This window comes from Cervus elaphus, chromosome 12 (genome assembly GCF_910594005.1).
Source record: "Cervus elaphus chromosome 12, mCerEla1.1, whole genome shotgun sequence".
NCBI lineage: Eukaryota > Metazoa > Chordata > Mammalia > Artiodactyla > Cervidae > Cervus > Cervus elaphus.
The window spans coordinates 94,094,166-94,110,617 of NC_057826.1; the positions used below are offsets into that span (position 1 = coordinate 94,094,166).

A 16,452-nucleotide genomic window follows, 5' to 3' on the forward strand; every position below is an offset into this window, starting at 1 on the left:
TATTTCTAATAAATATTTGAAAAAGCTCTCATAAATCTTTCATTTGTTGAATGCTGCCACTCTTGCGTGGCCATAGCCCAAGGACACACTTATCTTAGTTATCAGTCAGGTCCCTCGCTGAGTAATCATGAAGAGAGGGTATGAATTTGGAATGATTTGTTTATAAGTCCCTGAACATACTATCTGAAAAGAAAGAATAATTGGGAGTAGTAGCTTCACAGAATACTGAATTAGTGCCTAGATGTATTTTCCTGTGGTAATCATCTATAACAATCCCTTAATCTGTCAGCCGCCTCCCCTCAGAGTCTGAAAATATTCCAGGATGAAACTGGAACTGAGAAACCGCAGGGCATTGTCTGCATTCTTGCGGTCTCCACGACTCAGACGCAGCTGTATTTATGCTTCACCTCAGCTTTCTAGTTTCTTGTAATGGGTAGGAAAGAGGGGATGGGGTAACTCCTCTGGCTCCTGCTGTGCTTGGAATCTGACACCTTTACTCCTACCGGAGGAACGATCCAGTTCCTGGCTGGGGGAGCAGGTGTGTTGTAAACACTGCAGCGCTCTCAGGGTGAACTGCTTTGGGTTTTAGCGACAGAACCGTCACATCGAGAGAACTACCAGACTTTGAAAGAAGGACATGGTTCATAGACCTGACGCTTTCTGAATGATTTCTGTGATTAGGAAAATTCTAAATGTCTGACAAGTCAATTGACCTGTATTCACCCTATGGGCTCCGGAAGGGAAAATTAAGGCCAACACCAAATACTTTCAATACAATCACATTCTCAGACAATAAGCCAAGAAAGTATGCTTTGAAAAAACAATAGTATTGAGTGCCTCATTTGACCGGCATGTCAGATGTACCAACCCCATGTTAGAACAAGAAAGAGGGCCCTCTCCTCGGCAGCCCGCTCATTCTCTCCCGGGAGCTTCGGAGCTTCTTCCTCTAGCAGTCTCACGCTGCGGTGTGAATGGTGTGATGGGGTGTCGCACTGTCTCTGTAGTGATCCAGCCGTTCTCCTCAGAGCATTCCGGGCAACCCACAGATCCCTGGACTGCCCCCAGGAGGCAGCTTTCTCACCTGCCTTCTGAGTCTCCATCCATCTCCTGGTGGACTTCTACAGTCTTAATTGTAAGATTAAACAAAAATGTAAGACAGTTTCACTGATTTAACCAGTAAAGCTATTAGTGAAGACCAAAATGTGAAGGTGACCTCATTTGACATCTTACCTACTTTGATAAGCTCTTACTTGAGGATTCATGAAAAGGCTTTGCTGAAGTCTCTTTCCTCTGCAGAATTTAGAAACGATGAATTCTTTAAAGCTGCTCAGGGATTAGTGTGTGTGCTGGAACAGGGACTAGATCTTGAAGCTGCCATATTATGTAAACAGATGAACTCTTTAAAGCTGCCAAGGAATTAGTGTATGTACTAGAACAGTGACTAGATCTGAAAACTACTAAATTATGTAAACATCTAAAACTCACCAACTTTGATGTCTCAGTGATTTTCAGATAATCTAAAAAAAAAAAAAAAATTGACGCTCCTTTCTCTATCTATCCCTGCTTTCCTTATGGGAAGTGATTTAGGCTTTGAAGGAGAAAACCCATCAAATGAACTTAGAGAGGGGCCATCAGCATTATCCTCCAGGATGCTAGTCGGAAGTAGAACATCTAGTGGCTCCTTAACTTTACAGATACGGAATTGATACACTGTGTTCTTCACTGCTAGCTCTTGATCTGATAAGACGTTGGGATTATAGTCCTTCTGCAAGGGCATATGTTGACCCAGGCAACGTTTGTATTTTCCTGATTGTTAATTTCTTGAGGTATTGGCAGGCCAGCTTCAGGGGCAACAGAGAATCAAAGAACATATTTAATAAATCCAACCTCCCCCTCCTGCAGACTTTAAGCAAAATCAGACTTTTAAAGCAAGATCAGATTTCCGAGTAGATACAAGGCTTGGAGACAGTCATCTCATCCTGTTTGTCTGGCATAAAAGTAAACTTTTGCAGGAGAGGAATACTAAGTGTGGGTCATTCCACCAATAGTGTATGATTGTCGTGAATCAGCAACTGTGAATGCAGTGGGGAGACCACCTTCAGTGGCAGTGTCCCCACCATCAAAGCTTTCCCAGTCCTTTCTCTCTGCCTCTCCAACACCACCCAGCACCCGATTAGCAGAGCGGTGTCAGCAGCCCACCTCTGCAGTGAGGCTCCAAGTCTGGCCCTTTGCCACTGCTGTGGGGACGTTACTCCCTGGCCGTCTCACTCCTGGCTGTGGGTATTGAGCACGCATGGGTGCTCATGTGGGCTTGGGATTCCAGAAATTCCGTGAGAGAGTCTGCATGCAGACCTACATTCATGCTGAAGTTAGCTCACCAGAGGAAACAGTGACGTGAACTTGATCCTTTCTCCTGACTGTCATGCCCTTGAACTCCCGGGGCTTCAGTGTTGTTGGCAAAGTTGCAGCCGTTACTCTAGTATCTTGGTAACAGACACTGGCCAGGAGACAGAGTTGGGCATATTGCATCGTTTTCCTGCTGGGACAGACAGAAATTGCTACAGATACAGCCTGGCATGTTCTTCCATGAAGCAGCCAGCAAATGATGCAAGCAGTTAGCCCTACTCCCACGTGGCCCTAGGGTTTTTCACATGGAAAATGAGTAACTGTTGTGTTTGTCTTCCTTGTCCTTCCTCCGTGGGTTGTGGTTTTCGGCTTGCTTGGTGCTGTGCCCTTCAACAATAATTTGGAGGTGGGCCGCCTTGCTTCCCCCTGCCTGCCCCACTCCCCCTCTGCAGGCCTCACATTGGGCGGGAGGCTGCTGGCATCAGAAGCCGTGGGGCGATGAGGGCAGGCGGTCAGAGCGGATCATGGATCCATCCAAGGGCCTCACTGGCTGTCAGGGTCTGGCTGCTGCTCAGCTGGTTCAGACCTCTGTGGAGGATGATGCTTTTGGAAAAGCTATGGCTACATGTTGAGCTCCTCAGACATACATCCCACTCCCCCATTCAGGGTTGTTGCGTCAGAATACTGCATTTTTGCCCACGTAGCGAGGACTGTAGGACTTCACTGATAGTGTGGCCGTTGTGAAAGCAGATGTGGAAGCAGCTTATTTTTGTGTCCATACACTTCCGTCTGCAGAGCGCTTTCACATGCTATTCGGAAAGGGAGGCTTTTCTGAGCCCCTTTTACAAAGGCTCAGAGATCGTCTCTCCAGCCGTGCATCATGTCCACGTGGGCGGCCACGTCTGCCTGGGTCGGGCGGCCCTCTGCTCCCACAACTCCAGCAGGCAGATGTGCCTCCCTGCAAGGAGGTACTTCTCGGGGCTTTCACCTTGGATGTGACCAAACTCCTCTGCAGACGTGAAAGGAATTGAATGTTCTTGGCTTTTTTAAACGGTGAGCTTGGGGAGCATTCGGCGTGACTCATCCTCCCCCCACGCCCTGTCTTTTTCCAAACGGAGTGCTAGCAAAAAGCATCAGCTGTGGGCAGGTGACTCACCGAAATCTTTGCAGTAAACCAAAAGTTCACTGCTTAAAAGCTGGTGCTTTACCCAGCAGTTTTCTTGAAGAATAGCTCCTGTGGTCTCTTTACCTTGCTGGCACTTTTCATTGAGAACAAAGTTGATATGAATTGGGTCAGATAAGAACTCCTCATTCCTGAAGTTCTTGTTCATTTATATTTTCTTTAATAAAGATGGACGACTCTGTCTACTCCGTAGATTTTCAGGGTTGTCTGCTAATGGAGTGTGACTGGAGCATTTATTTGTCCATTCATTTGATGCAGCAGGCCTTGGGTGAATGCCTGTTGCACGCCAAGCAATGTGCTGGGTGCCATTATCATAGGAATAAGGCTTGGGCCCTGCTCTCAGGACCATCCGGTGTGGTGGTGGGGAGGGCACGGGGTACATGGTTCCCATACATGGTGAACAAGAGTGTGGGGCTTGGAGGGGGCATAGGGGAGTTTCTCCCCCAGCTGCAGCAGGTGAGCGGAGACCCCTGCAGATGACAGGCACTGCAGAAGTGCAGAAAGGCACAGAGTTGGGAGGGAGGCCTGTGTCTGGTCAGGTTGCTTGGGCTGTGGACTGTGGGTAGGGAATTGATGGTGTACATACATATACATATCAGCCCCCAGTGGTTCATGGAATCTAAGTGTAAAAGTCTACAGTTGTCACACTTCTAGAAGAAAATAGAACATTTTTGACATCTGGAGTTAAGCAAAGATTTCTTAGACTTAACACCAAAAGCACAGTCCATAAAAGAAAAAAATGGACAAATTGGGCTTCATCAAAATGTTAAAATTCTGTTTTTTGAACGCTATAAAGAGAATGAAAAGACAGGGAACAGACTGGAGAAAGTTTATGCAAAGTATGTGTCTGATAAAGGACTTGTATCCAAAAGATACACTTATTCACGAAAACAACTCTATTTTTTTAAAGGGCAGAAGGTTTGAACAGATATTTCACCAAATATACATAGATATCAAGTAATATCACATGTAAAAATGCTCAGTATCTTTAGTCACTGGGGAAATTCAGGTTAAAAACCACATTAGCTACCTCTAAACACCTATTGGAATGGCTAAAATTAAAAAGACTGACCATAATAAGTGTTGGCAAGGATGTAGATAGAGGACCTGAAACTCTTATTCCCTACCGGTGGGAATGTAAAAGATACGACCACTTTGTTGTTCTTGTTCATTCTCTAAGTCGTGTCCAACCCTTTGCAACCCCGGGGATTGCAGCACACCAAGCTTCCCTGTCCTTCACTGTCTCCTGGAGTTTACTCAAACTCATGTCCATTGAGTCAGTGATGCCATCCAACCATCTCATCCTCTGCCACCCTCTTCTCCTCCTGCCCTCAATCTTTCGCAGCATCAGGGTCTTTTCCGGTGAGTAAGCTCTTTGCATCAGGTGGCCAAATTATTGGAACTGCAGCTTCAGCATCAGTCCAGTGAATATTCAAGGTTGATTTCTGATAAGATTGACTGGTTTGATCTCCTTACAATCCAAGGGACTCTGAAGAATCTCTGGAGAATAGTTTGGCAATTTCTTAAGTTAAACATATGCTTACCATGCAGTCCAGCCATTTCACTCCTAAGTATTTACCTAGAAGAAATGAAAATGTATGTCCATAAAGGACAAGTATTCAAAGCAGCTTTATTTGCAATAGCCCAAAACTGGAAACAGTCCAAATGTTCATAAACAGGAAAATGGATTATCAAATTCCATTCACACAATGGAATACCTAACCCAGCAATAAAAAGCCCTGAACCATGCATATATACAACAGCATGAGTGCATCTCAAAATAATTATACAAAAGAGTAGATACTGTATATAAAATCCTGGAAATCATAAACTAGTATGTAATGACAGAAAGTAGATCAGAGGTGGCCAGGGAATGGGTATAGGGTTTAGGAAAGATGGTGGAATGGCCAAGGGCACAAGAAACAAGGATGATAGCTACTAATATTTAATTATCTTGATTGTGGCAATGGCCTCACAGCTGAATTCCTGTCAAAACTTCTGCACGGTCAGTATGTACACTTGACTGTATTTCATACACAGTATGAAGTAAAGAGTAAAGATCATTGGAAAGAGAAAGAATTTACTCATACTAACTTTTTGAGCTTTTACATCATTGAATATGTATCTTTTTAAACTTGTGATTACTCTCCTTAATTCATTTAAAATATCCTGTTTCCACAATTCTGTGCTATGTCCCTCCCTCAAGTTCTGTGATTATTTAGGGGAAAACCAAACATCCTCAGCTCACTTTTAAAATCTCGGACCAAGTTCTGTTTGAAGTCGGGGTGAGTGAGGTGGGAGGGGGTGCTGGAAAGGAGTTGGGAGTGGGGATGACATCCAGGTTGAGCTTCGTGGGAGAGATCAGAATTATCCAGCATCCTTGTGGTGACTGAGAACCCTTCCAACAAAACCCTGTGCATGAGCCCCCGCCAGCCTTTGGTCTCTGCACACCTGTTGTTGAGATCACACACGGCTCTTCAAGAGTCCACTTGAGAAGCAGAGGCTGCTCTTGTGGGCTCTCGTGGGCCTGTCTTCCAGCAAGATCTTATTCAGTTCTTAGCTTGCCTTCCCATCGCCAAGTCTGTGCTCCCAGACTGATGAAAGGAGGAATGCTAGGAAGACGATTTACCTTCTCCTTATGAAAATCCTGCAGCGTCAGTTGGAGCCAGCTGCCCCAGATGCAGTATTTCCTTCTGCCATCCCTTGAGGGGCAGGGCCCGTCTGCGCGAGCTCTGTGGGCCTGTCTCTGCTTGCTGACATCTCTCCCTTTCTCTCCCTTAACCCACGGGATGTACCTTTTCACCAGAGGAGCCTTCTCGGAGACCAGGGTACGCCTCTCACACAAGCCCCCTGGGGATCCTGATCTTTTAATTAACCACTCGTGTTAACTCTGGCTGATTTCATTACAACTAGTTGGCAACTTGGTGGCAGCTCTTTCAGTGGCCTTACTTATATAATCTATATATCTCTTTGCTCCTTACATTGCATATTATGCTTTTGTAAAATTCCCTTTTGAAAACTAAAAATCTAATAGCACTTACTCTCCGAAAAACCAACCAACTCACTCGTTTCCATTAGTGAAAAAGTGGCAGCCAAGAATTTGTTACACCAGCAGTTATTTTAACCTTACTGACAGCAATTAAAACCAAGAAAGGAGGGGTGCGGGGTTGGGGGCGGGGCAGCAATGCCTTTTGGGTTTCTGAACATTCCAGGCACAGTGCTAGGTGCTTGATAAATGTTACCTGGTGTATCTTCACGCACAGGCTTTTAGGAAGCTGTTGGGATCTTCATTCTACAGAGAAGGAACCAGAGTTGGGCTGGGTGGACTCTGCCTCCCTCTTCCCACAGTGGGGGTGAACTGGAAGGGCAGAGATCTGAATACAGGTTTGTTAGTCTTCCGGATTTGGAGCCACACTCCTCCCCAGCCAGGAGACAAATTATAGCTAAGCGAGAACAGTTTCTCCAGCTCCCATTTACAAGCAGGCATCTCTCTGATTCTAAGCGCAAGGGAGGAATATGAGAAGCCACCTGCCCCTTGCATGTGCATCATGGCCAGATCGCCAAGAGCTGCGGGAAGTCAGGACTAACGTGCCGTTGCAGTGGTACCCCCACACCTTGCTAATCGCATCCCAGCTGGATCTGTAATGTGGCCACACTCCTTCCAGTTAACCAGCAGAAAAAACTGTCTCTGAGAGCCTATATAAAAAGTATTCAAAATTGCTTATTTCTCTACCCAGAGGTTCCCATGGATGAGCGCACCTGTTCAAGTTGGAATAGTTGGCTTTTGGTGAGTAGAATTACTTCAATGTCATTCTTTTTTTTTTTTAAGATTAATATACAGTGTATGAAAGTGAGGGCTAATATGGGACATGCATTTTGAAAACTGAGACCAGTCATTAGCTAGAAAGAAACTAGTCTTTAGAGAAACCTGCAACATTTGGGGCTATTTGTGTGATTCTTTTTTAAAACTCCTTTTATCTCTTTGATTTTTTTTTTTTAATTACTTTGGCAGACCTTAGTAGTAAAATTACACAAACAGGACATATTTTTGTGTTGGCAGTATAATACTCAAAAGAAAGAAAGGGGATTGTTATCAAAGTAAAATAGAAAAGATCTGAAAACTAGACCATTTCTAAAACGCTCTGATGTGTCTTTTCCGTTCTTTTTAAGCTTGGTATTTGCCACACCTCTGTGCTGCGCTCTGTTCCCTCAGAAAAGGTATGTATTTGTTGCTCTTCAGAACGATCATATGTTTTAACCCTAAAAACTAGTTGAAGACATGGGTTCATTTCACTAGGAGGGAAGTTGAGTCTCAAAAAGATAATGAAGCCGAGTCTCTAAAAGGAAGAGATAGAGGCAGAAATTAAATGCACGTCTATTTAGCCGAGTCTCTAAAAGGAAGAGATAGAGGCAGAAATTAAATGCACATCTATTTAATATCAAAACTCTCTTTGCCCAGCTCTTTGCTACCTGCTATGATTACATTTGAAAATGCTTTATTCTTGTGTCAGACCCAGGTTAACTCTGGGGCAGATTTGCTCTTATAAAAATTTAAATATGATTCACTGATGTCCAGTCCATTGGCTCAGGCAGAAATATTAGAATTTAAGTTCTACCCCCAGGGAGAGCAACTGTATGCACTTAACTTTGGTGGTTGGTATTTTAGCTTTCCTTCTTCATACTTGAGTTTTTTTTTTTTTTTCTTTTTGCCTTAAAAGCCTTATTGTGCATATGTCTTTTATCACAAGTTGCCCTTGAATCCTGCCTTTGATGTAAAAACTGGATTAACTGGCATTAAATCAGCATCACATAAATCTGAGGCTTCAGCCTTTTTCTCGTCTAACGTCAAGGCGCAGAGGGGCAGCATTCTGCTGTTTTGCTGTGATTTCTGTTACCAGTCCTGCCTTTATCATGCCCTTCATGGGCCGACAGGCCCCACACAGATGGCCTTTACCGCCCTAGGCTTTCCAGTAGCTTTGGGATGCGGTAGTCTCTTCTAGAACTGATTTCATCAGGTCCCCCTATCTGATAGAGACATCCATCTTTTATCTGGTCTTTCACTTCTGTCTTTGACCCCCACTGTTGTTAGCTGGGGACTTAAATTTCAAGGAGAGGAAAGCTTCATCACCTTGATGCCCATAGTTAAGCCCCCCTTGGAGAGGTCAGGAGGTTCAGAACCTGTTGTGAAGCCTGATACAGATGAATTTCCTGAAGAGGAGCACTGTTTAATTGTGCGAACCCCAGAATCTCAGGGCTTCAGGTAAGAAAGTTTTGTTTCCTTAGTGTAGGCGCTGGAATATCAGTGTTCAGCGCTTGACCTTGACTCAGTGACTTAGGAGCATGGCATTTGGGTCGAGAAGGATCTGACTTCAAATCTCAGCTGCACCTCTAGTTTCCTTATCTATAAAATTAATATCGTACTGACTTTCCAGGGTTTTATAAGTGTTAAAAACACATAATGCCTGACCCAAAAATTGAGCACTAAGTCATAGCCATTATCATTGCCATTAGCAACATTATTTTAAAATTACCCAAGGTCTCCCTATATAGAAGAAAAAAACAGCCACTGTGCTTTTTTCTATATTCATAATTTTTCTTTTTTTGCATTATGTCTATAAATATATATCCTATCTTTTTGCCTCTTAGTTTACCACATCTCAGCTATTGTGGTGGTGGTTTAGTCACTAAGTCCTGTCTGAATCTTACTACCCCGTGGACCGTAGCCCGCCAGGCTCCTCCATCCATGGGATTTTCCAGGCAAGAATACTGGAGTGGGTTGCCATTTCCTTCTCCAGGGGATCTTCCCAACCCGGAGATCTCCATTGCAGATGGATTCTTTACTGACTGAGCCACCAGGAAAGCCCACTCAAGTAAAGAACAATTCTTTAGAAACTAATTACTAGTATTACCAAACCCAAGGTCAGCTGCTTCCAGCTCAGAAGCCAGTAATTCAAGACACAAGTGTCAGTAGAAAGGAAAGATGCTTTAATCAGGGAGAAGGTGGACTCATGTCCAGAGACCAACTGCAAAGATTTTGCTCAGTTGTGACAGTTGGTTTTTTTTCCACGTAATACCTTTTATTTAAATAAAAAAAGAAAAAACTTTTAATTTTTGTACTGGAGTGTAGCCAGTTCACAAAGTTGTGACAGTTTCAGGTGAAGAGCAGAGGGACTCAGCCATAGGCATACATGTATCCACTCTCTCCCAAACTGCCCTCCCATCCAGGCTGCCAGGTAACTTTGAGCAGAGTTCCATGTGCTACACAGTAAGACCTCATTGGTTATCCATTTTAAATATAGCGGAGTGTACGTGTCCATCCCAAACTCCCTAACTATCCCTTCTCCCCATCCTTCCCCCAGCAACCATAGGTTTGTTCTCTAAGTCTATGAGCCTGCTCCCGTTTTTTAAGCAAGTTCATTTGTATCGTTTCTTTTTAGATTCCACATATAAGGGATGTCATACCATATTTCTCCTTCTCTGTCAATCATGACAGTTTTTAAAGGAAAAAAAAGGAGGGGAAAGAACCTCAGTGAACCACCGACTCTGTCTTCAGATGTTGTCTTGCCCGAACGATCTGCCTGCAGATTGCTTGGCAAGGGGCAGAGTGGAGGGGTGGGTATTGGGGATAGAGAGCTCATCATTTTTTTAACTGCTTACTTCTTCATCTTCTTTCTATCTATCTAGGAAAAGAACAGGTTATTCAGGAGAGCGTAAGTCAGGAGTCAGGCTAAACTGCCTGGTGATCTCATTCCTATAATTAGTTTATTTTAAGATTAGAGGGGAACCGAAATGGGCAAATAGTAAAGGGGCAAGTGAGCTTTCCATAACAGACAGTCAACAGTCTTGCTGGCCAGTTTTTCTTCATCCTCTTATATATTAAGTATGCATTCTTAATGAAAAATAAGCTGTAATACATATGCACATATAAAACATTCAGGTACATTTTTTACATACACAAAGCAAAGACTCACAGGAGTCCTTCTCAGTAGTGTGACTACAAGAGATGTTTTTTCTCATATATTTTCATATTTTCTAAAAGTTTCAGAATATATATCACTATACAGTGGACAGAAGCACAGTAATGCAAGTGAATTTTTAGTGCTAAACATTCCACTGAATGCATGTATCTTTTTCTCATGAATGGTGAACATTTATGTTGTTTTTCTTGGGAAGTGTCCTGACCACAGATTATTTTCCGATACATCAGGGTCTGAGAGTGTCATTACCATACTGCCTTGCCAGCGATAAGTGGGTTTTAAGGCTTTTAGTAAGATGAGAGATTAAAAAGGGATCTGATGGTGGCTTTCTTTCTGATTTAGTGATAGTTTTCTGGGACACGAAGCATTTTTCAAACAGGGCTCTTGCACCAGTCATGGGGGTGGACGGGGGTCCTCACTTTGCTCTCCTCAGGTTCGAATTTCCACCTCCATCCCGGGGATGACCCTGTCGTTTTCTCCCTTCTCCCAGTTCCATGTCTGTGACAAGCTTGGAGGCCGAGCTGCAAGCCAGGATCCGAGAGACCCACCCTGAACTACGGCGTGTGTACTTTAACAAGGGCTTATAAAGCAGGTTAAGAAGCGTCTTCAGAGGAGCCTGCCAGCCTCGAGCCTGGTGCAGCCGAGTTGGAGGGGAGTAGCCTGGGCGGCCGGGTTCTCTCGGGGACAGAAACCTGTTAAAGACCCATAGAAGCCTTTAGAGTCCAGCTGCTACTTAGGACACAGCCGCTGGGGGTCTGGGTGCCTCACCTGCCAGCCCCTGCCCCTTACATTTGAATCACGGTGTGATTCACAGACCCCTTCCTGTAGCTTCTATAGTCACTGTTCTTTCAAAGCCAGTGTCCCGACTCACACCCAGAGTTTTCCAGAGCACCGCTAGGCATAGAGTTAGATGTTCAGCATATTGATTGTCAGTCGGTGGAAAGGAAATCTGTTTAAAATACTGAATTTTTATCCCACTCTTGTTTCAAATCAAGGAGAGCTGACTAGTGAGTTGAGAAAACACAAAAGCCCTGAGGCTAAACTGTAAAAAAAAAAAAATGACTCGTAAATATTAAGGACAGTTTGCTTTTCTGCCCAGGTTGGGCAGGAGGCAACCTGAGTAGATGAATGTTTTGGATTTGTAGGATAAAAGCTCCTTCATATACCTCCTGAAAGTCAAAATAATAGACAGTTGTGATGCATGGAGGCCGCTGTCAACAACTGTAAGCTTTCCTATTGCTGGTGGCTTTCTTTGACTGAATTTTAAATTTATTATGTTTTATATTCTTATGAAGGTATTAATCTTACCTTGCACTTCTTGACTTTATATTTAGTCATTTAAATCAACTAATTAAGTAACTGAAATGCACAACTGTCAAATTTAGAGAGTATATTCAAACCAGCACTATATGACTGGGTTGAATCTGGCTTTATTTGTTTTTTTTAGAATCAAAAGAACAGTCTCATCTACCTACATCTCTTTTCTTGTCATCCTATAAGGTTTCTTTGGCTTTCAGAAAGATACAGAAATAATGTGTATGTGAATTAGTGACTCAATGGATTTTACTTGAATGTTGTATATTACATTCCACCCCATTTGAAAATAACCAGCCCATGGACCACTGTTTACATCACCTGTCCTAGTTTCACATGTAATATATTTAATGTAACAGATTATGCTGTAATTCTATAGAGGTTCAAAGGCATATGTGAGGTGATTATTTCAGTAAGTGTAGACTACACACTCAATACGATGTGTAATTCAGAGACCTGTAAGTGGAAAAACACGTAGAAACTAATTTGGGCAGATTTTCCTGCCGATGTGAGCAGACTGAATCTCCTCATAAAGAAGGAATGGTGTGTGTGCCTGAGTCTGTGCTTCTCTTTTCTCTAAAGCGGTGTGTGGACCTGAAGCTGCGGGCTGCTCTGAGCCCTCCTCTGTGCGCCCAGAACTTTCTCATGTACATTTTCTGTCCTAAGCCATTTGAAGCAAAAGCGCTTCCCTGTGACTTCTGACCTTGGATGTCTTTTGTTGCCATTTTTGCTTCTCTTTAAAAATTGGTAAAAGCTAGAAATTTGAGGCAGAGCTCCACGAGGTGCTTAAAGGGCACTTTTAACAAGAAACTAAGGCGACTTGAAGGGCTTCCCCAGTGGCTCAGATGGCAGAGAGTCTGTCTGCAGTGCAGGAGACTTGGGTTTGATACCTGGGTCAGGAAGATCCCCTGGAGAAGGAAATGGCAACCCACTCCAGTGTTCTTGCCTGGAAAATCCCATGGATGGAGGAGCCTGGCGGGCTACAGTGCATGGGGTCGCAAAGAGTCAGACACGACTGAGTGACTTCACTTTCACTTTTAAGACCTTGAACCCCCACCCCCACCCCCCCAGCCTCCCGCCCCCAGCTAACCTCAGAATTCTTAGCCCTGGATAATTGGCAGCTCCATGTTAGTCTTCTTGAAAAATGAGTGACTGGTTGAAAGATTGACTAACCAGAAGTTTAGTGCATACCAGAATGAGATGACCAGAGCCTCATGACAAAAGGGATAATGAGCCTCAAGATGTGTCTTTTTAAACGTTATCTGTTGAAGCTTCTGATTTTTGATGCTTTATAGAGAAATATGAACTGTAGATTTGAATCATGGTTTATCAAAAGGAACAAAATGAACCAAGATTGGCAGTTTGCTGATCTCTTAGGAATACCTTTTCTGGAGAAAAGTTCACATGAAGTGCAATAAGCTTGTAAAGGTAAATAGTTATTAATATTTTGGGTAACATAATGAATTATGATTATAAGTATGAACTGACTGGCAGCTTTTATTTCAGTATTAGCAAGTGTCTGGTCAGTGTTGGAGCCCATGTATTATTTCATTTCAACTGGATGAAATGTTAAATAAACTCAGAATGAAAATAAATCCTCTCTTTTATTTGTATGTAAAGGATGAAGCAGTTTTTATGTTATGTCTGGGTGCCATCAGCAATGCCTGTATTAATCAGGTGATAATTTCTAGTTTTGGCCAATGGTTTTCCACTTTCTTGAACACCATAGCAGCACCCAGCACCCGCCATGAGCCCCACAGTGTAAATTCCAGGAACATTCATCATGACACAGGGAATGAGATTCTGCCTTTGGCCTTGGTGACTAACACCCTTGCACACGATGCTGAGGTCAATTTGCTTTTATATTGTTTGTCAGATTTTAACATGGACCTAGCATTTGCCATAGTTCACAGAGAAAATGTAAATTTAACCCAGGGTCTGGGGAGTGCCTTATTAACAGGAGTAATAAAGAACCGAGCATTTTACCCTCCTTGGTCACATCTCTGAGCCTGTTTGACTGCCAAAACTCTGTTCATCACTTAAATCATGGAGATATATTTGAGATATATTCTAGGAGTCAGACAGAGCCAGTACAGTCTGGATTGTACCTGTTTTTAAAATACATGTATTTGGGCTGCTGACATTCTTTGTGACCTTCAGTTTTATTGGTTTGGATTGTTTGGGCAGAATAAGTGGATCTGCGTCATAGAGCTATTGTAAACAAGATAACTCCCGTATAGCGCTTCACATATTGCCCAGCACACTCAACGGATGATTGTTCATCATGTATTTGTTTAAAGACTCTGGACGTGCATTCAAAATGCCAGTGTATCAATATACTGGTAAGATTTGAGAATCCCAGCAACTTCCCTAGAGACAACCCACAACCTCACTAAAAATAGCAGATTAAAACGGTCACAGGAAGACACTTGAATCAATCCTTTTAAAGTCCCTAACAAGGGTTTGCCTAAATGAGACAGAGGTAGGGAAGGTTTCTGCACGTAGATGAGAAAGCTGGGGCTTCGATAGTACAAGTTCAAGACTGTCCCCGGTCGCTTGAGAACTATAGTGGCGGCCAAGGTCTGACACCCAAAGCTACAATTGGAATGCTCTACTAAAGTTAGTTTTTCAGAATTTGTGTATTCTCATGCATTCAGAGTTTCACTGAAAGCCAAAGAAAAGGTTTTATTTGGTAGCAGTGATACAAGGATCGCTTAAACTCTAGATATTCAAAGTGTGGTCCATAGCCCAGCAGCATCCAGGTTTGTTAGAAACGCAAGTTCTTGGGCCTCAGCGTCTGCAGAAAGAGGAGCCGCAGCATTCCTGCACGTGTCACAGCTGGAGAAGGTCTGCCGTGCCGCATCCCCGCGCTCCCAGAGACCCAGGTTTCCCTCGGTCAGTTTCAGGTCAACCTCAGATACTCTGAATGTGTGTATCCACCCCTCACCAGACTCCAAGGAAGCTTCCAGCCTCAATGTGGACAGTCAGGGACACGATCAACACGCTTGCAACCTCTGTTTTGTCCACGGCCACAGCTCCGTCACCTGAAACGCGTGGCCCCAGTCGACCCGTGATTACCCGGTTCATATGGAATTTGAGTTCTTTCCAGGAATCTGAAGAAGGGTCCTCACATTTCCAGTTTCCAGTTGTGGCAAAGAATCCACTTGGTGTCACGGAGAGGTCATCCCCAGGAGGTGGGAAAAACAAGGAATCTCAAGGTTTCTAGAACAGCTGGAAGTGAAGGTTACCCATGGGAGCCGAGCGGCAAGGAGGCTGGGACCAGCCAGGTTGTGGCCATTGTTCCTGAGCCGACCCAGCTGTCACGGAGGCCAGCGCTGCCCCTGGAGCTTCCAGGCAGAAGGAGCGCTCCAGACGATACACAGAGGGCTTGTTGGACCCTGGGGAGCCCAGGATATGCCGTCTTCAAGGGAAGGCCTGTGAGGCTCAGACAAGAGGGCTGATTCGTCTGATATCACGTGGGGGCCAAACTGCCACCTCAGTCCAGGCCTGTCAAACCCGAGTGTCTGCCACTGTGCTTCCCAGCTTTTCCATCAGTAGGCATGCCTAGAACTAGCTTTGGTACCAAAGCTAAATCACAGCCTTCAGTGTGTTTTGTTTTTTTTTTTTCCTGCATACATTACTCCTTGTAATACCCCCAAGAGGTTCCTGTGAGCGTCACATCCATTAAAAAGGTGGGAAAACTGTCTTGAAGAGGTGAAATCACTTACCACAAACCAAACAGGGTGAATTCAAAGGACTGTAGAAGATGTATTCACGTTCCCACATACAACCCCACAAACAAAAGGTTTGTAAAACATACAAATTCAAATAAGCACCCAGCCAAGGTGAAAGGCAGGTCAACAGGCCCATTTCCAGATGGGATTCCGTATTAGAGTAACGCGAGCAATGATTCTCAAAGGACGGTGCCTGGGCCAGCAGCGTCAGCGTGGCTAGACGTGTGTGTGTTCTGGCCCTTCCTGCTGTCCTGAGTCAGACACTAGGGTGACTTCCAGCGAGCCCCCCGAGTGATTGTGACACCGCCCATGCACACTGGAGCACTGTTAGGCAGATGTTAGGATGCATGCTGGAGCTGGACTCAGCTCTGCTCTAGGAACCGAGGAAGCCTAGGCTCTCTGACCCTGTTTCCTCATCTGTAAAGTGAGGTTAATGCTGCTTCCCTTGTTGACTTACTGCGGGGATTCAGTGAGAATTAACAGATGGACAGCCCTGGGACCTCTCTGGTTAAGACTGTGCTTCCAATGCAGGGGGTGTGGGGGTGAGCCCTAGCCAGGGGACTGAGATCCCACATGCTTTGCAGCACAGACAGAAGATAAAAAATAAAATAAATGGACAGCACTGGTGTCTGGCACACGGCACACTCAGCAGTGGTAGCTGAATTTCTGTGACCCCAGGGCTGGAAGCCTAACAGCGCTGTTGGTGATCCCGCTGGGAACAAGCACTCTCATGACCACTGGGGACATCCAAACTTTCCTGTAAGACAGTTTGGCAGTATTTATCAAAACTTATAAAAACACATACCCTCCTTAAAGCAATTTCACTTCTAAGAATTAATCCCCCAGGTGAATACACTCGGATTCACAGGAGGCCTGGCTACTCCTGGGAGACTTATGA

General features: G+C 44.3%; 1 protein-coding gene across 1 annotated transcript in view; it reads left to right on the forward strand.

Moving 5' to 3' along the window:
• The window catches only part of SFXN1 (sideroflexin 1), a 51,848-nt gene extending 38,433 nt beyond the window's left edge, over window positions 1-13,415 (forward strand). The window contains exons 9-11 of the mRNA XM_043920033.1: window positions 7,267-7,316; window positions 7,700-7,747; window positions 10,997-13,415. Coding sequence (XP_043775968.1) covers window positions 7,267-7,316; window positions 7,700-7,747; window positions 10,997-11,093 — 195 coding nt within the window. The 3' untranslated portion in view covers window positions 11,094-13,415. The remainder of the gene's footprint in view (window positions 1-7,266; window positions 7,317-7,699; window positions 7,748-10,996) is intronic.
• The last annotated feature ends 3,037 nt before the right edge of the window (window positions 13,416-16,452 follow it).